Source organism: Pinus tabuliformis, chromosome 3_2, assembly GCF_031772625.1.
Source record: "Pinus tabuliformis cultivar Carrire ecotype Pingquan chromosome 3_2, CPIR1, whole genome shotgun sequence".
In the NCBI taxonomy this organism is placed as follows: domain Eukaryota; kingdom Viridiplantae; phylum Streptophyta; class Pinopsida; order Pinales; family Pinaceae; genus Pinus; species Pinus tabuliformis.
The window spans coordinates 1,043,421,058-1,043,424,355 of NC_142302.1; the positions used below are offsets into that span (position 1 = coordinate 1,043,421,058).

The 3,298-nt window shown below is 40.3% G+C and overlaps 1 protein-coding gene across 1 annotated transcript; it reads left to right on the plus strand.

Moving 5' to 3' along the window:
- The first annotated feature begins 312 nt into the window (after positions 1–312).
- On the plus strand, positions 313–1,074 carry LOC149184162 (uncharacterized). Its single transcript, XM_089415247.1, has one exon. The coding sequence runs from the start codon at positions 313–315 to the stop codon at positions 1,072–1,074; it is 762 nt and encodes a 253-aa protein (XP_089271373.1).
- Positions 1,075–3,298: the final 2,224 nt, after the last annotated feature.

Here is a 3,298-nt window from a genome sequence, read left to right on the forward strand (position 1 = left end):
CATGTTAAACTGAAGTATACATCCTCTGCTTCCACAATCAGCTTAACCTATCATCCTTCGCTGATTTTTTTTGGCCTGTTCAAAATTCTTCCGCATACCAAGATCGTGCAGAGGCGCAGAGACATCCTATGGCATCCGGCTAGCATTCTACAGGAAGACGTTTTACAGGAAAATACAGCAGAGTCTTCCAGAGCAGAGAAGCCTGAGTTTTTCTTCATCAAGTTTGGAGCTTGAAGAAAGGTGAAAATAGCTGAGGTGGATCATGCTATTGATTTTATTGTTCGTTCACTTGCACGTGATATTGCAGAGGGTATGAAAGCCGTGGAATTGCTTTTAGAGCTTTCAAAGGATATGGCTGTGTGTGAACAGATTGGCAAGGTACAAGGTTGTATCCTCCTCCTTGTAACAATGTCAAATAGTGACAATCCTAAAGCTGCTAAGGATGCAAATGAAGTTATGGAGAATCTCCCATACAGTGAGCATAATGTAGTGCAAATGGCACAGGCAAACTATTTCAAGCCTTTGATACAGAACCTGAGAGAAGGGTCTGACACAATGAAAATTGTTATGGCAAGTAAGTTGTCAGAGATAGGTTTAACAGATCAAAACAACGCTGCACTGCTCAAAGAGGGAGTTGTATTTCCACTTCTTGAAATGATTTCAAATGCTAATTTGAAGTCAAAATTAGCAGCCAATGGGGCACTTCAGAATCTTTCAAGTTTACCTGAGAATGCTTTACAAATGATCAAAGATGGGGTGGTCCGACCCATCTTGGACCTTCTATGCACACCACTGTCAACTGTATTGGCTTTGAGAGAAAAAGCTGCTAATACCTATGCAAACCTTGCTATGTCTACAACATTGCCCCAAAGAACAAATGACACAACAGCTGCATTATTGGAATCTGATGAGATCATATACCAGTTATTATCTTTAATAAATTTGACACCACCTTCAATACATGGAAGCATTGTTCGAGCATTCCATGCCATTTGTTGTGTACCAGCGGCTGTTGAGGCAAGGACAAATTTAAGAGAGGGAGGAGAAATTCAAGTATTGCTTCCCTTTTTGTGAAGCTACATACTCTGAAATGCGAGCTTATGTTGTGAAACTGTTGTTTATCTTGTCTCAAGATGGAGATAAAAGAAAATTAGCAGAACATCTTGGAGAAAAATATATGAAATGTTTAGCAAAACTTATTTCAACATCTTCAAATGAAGAAGAGAAAGCTGCCGCAGTCGGAAAGTATTGTCATGTTAGGAACAAAAATTTGAATTAAAGTTAACTAATGGAAAAACAGTGATTTTGCATGAAGTGAATCTACCATGAAACAAACTGGAAAGTTCTGGTGATGTTCTGGTTAGATTTGTTTATTTCAATACTTTCCAAGGGGTTCATAAGGTCTTTTGCAATAGCCAGATTATTCCATGTGAAAGAATTCTTAAAAGTGTGATTCGGTATGAAGTTTTGCTCTACTCCTGGTTATACAGTAGCTTGAAACAAAACTTGGGAATTCTCATTTTTGGCCTGTTTTGAAGCAATTTCAGATTGAAGGGAAATGCTGATTCATAGCAGTGATATGTGAGCAAGTCATATTTTCTCTGCCCTTGATCTATCTTATGTTCTGTTCTGCTTCTGTTATCAATTCTTAGCAGAGTTCAAATCCAAGATTAAGAATGCCATTTGATTCAGTTAAAGGCCTGGAAACACTTTTTCCCATCCAGCTTTGGCATGCAATATCTATTCTCGGGCAGTTCATTGTACCTGTGTGCTTTTATAATACATTAGACTTGCCATTTGTGTTGGATTCATCAGCTTTCAGGCAGCAGCACAGTTCAAGGAGAAGGCACCCCCAGCCAAGCAAGCAAAGTCAGAGAAAATTGGTTCTACAGGAAGTTAGCAGACTGTTTCTACAGGAAGCCAACGAACTGTTTCTACAGGAAGTTTGAAAAGAGGGAAGCCAAGGGAGGAATCGGCCGAGATGTTAGCCAAAGAAGCCACCAGGGCCATCAAAGATGAGGACAAAGATTGGTTGCTCAGAGGATGAGCAACACTTTCAGTAGGGGGGTGATGATGAGCCCCAAAAATGGACAATTATTTGGGCTCATTCAACCTCCTAATTTGACTTCATCCACCATTCTCATTAGTTTATTGCATGTTTTTGATTATATTTATGTTAATAGAGTGAATTTGGTTAGTCATTATGCCAACAAGTCTAATGGGTGCTTTGTGTAGCCTTTTTGGTCAATTTGGAGACAAAATTGAAGGTCTTAATGAGCACTTGGCAGCCAAATTCGTGGGAAGACAAGGGAGAGGATTTGTAGGAAGGTGTCCCCTTCATTTATGGGCCCTTACCTCGAATTCTCCACCATCAGCTCGGAGTTCAAAGGCCACCAAATCAATCAACACAAGGGCAGCCAAGCAAGTCAAGTAGGACTGTTGTTAACTACAAGTCTTGGGCAGCCGAGTCCCTAAATTTTAGGAGCACTGTTGGGTCCCCAAATTGTATAAATAAGAAGGCTTAGGGCCTCATTTTGGTTAGCCAGTGGATGTTAGCTAGTCAGCCAGTAGATAGTAGCTAGTAGTTAGTCATTTCATAGCCTTGTTGTAGTCATTTTGTAATTCGATTTGTAGGCCATGGATTAGCTTTGCTTTCAGCTCATTCTCAAGCTCTTCTTGTGAACAGTTTTGATGTAACTCTTCATTTCTTGATCAACAAAGATGAATCCAGCTTTGCACCAGCTCTAAACCTCTCTTGGGAGGCTGTAGCTCTTGGGGTTGGGCCCATCTCAAGCGCCCAGTACCTCCCTTGTTTATCTTTATGTGTATTCGCTGCATTCTTAAAATAAAATCTGCTCTTTAGATTTAATTCGTGCTTTGTTACTTAGGTTGCTTTTGATGGTTGAAGTAGCTTTTTATGTTTAGGATGGATTGGTAGGAGTTAGTCATGCATTTATATCTCTTTGATCATGTTTTGTTCACATGCTGTACGTGATTCTTGTCATGAATAAGGTTGCTGTTCACTGATCTCATTAAACTGTTAGATAGATCATCTAATATTTAGATTGTATGCAAGACGTAGTTGGTTTGATCAGGTAAACACTATGCAGGGCACCTTCATCACCTCCTCGTTCATCTGAGCCTCGTCCAGATCAGCTCCTCCATCACCAAGTCTATTCCCTCATCTCCCATTTGCTCTTTTGCCAAGTAACCCTACCTTCTTGCTTTTCCATTGCCTAAACCTTCTTTGATGCAAGCTAGACTTCCACACCCTCTCATCACCTCATCCCTCAGTCAT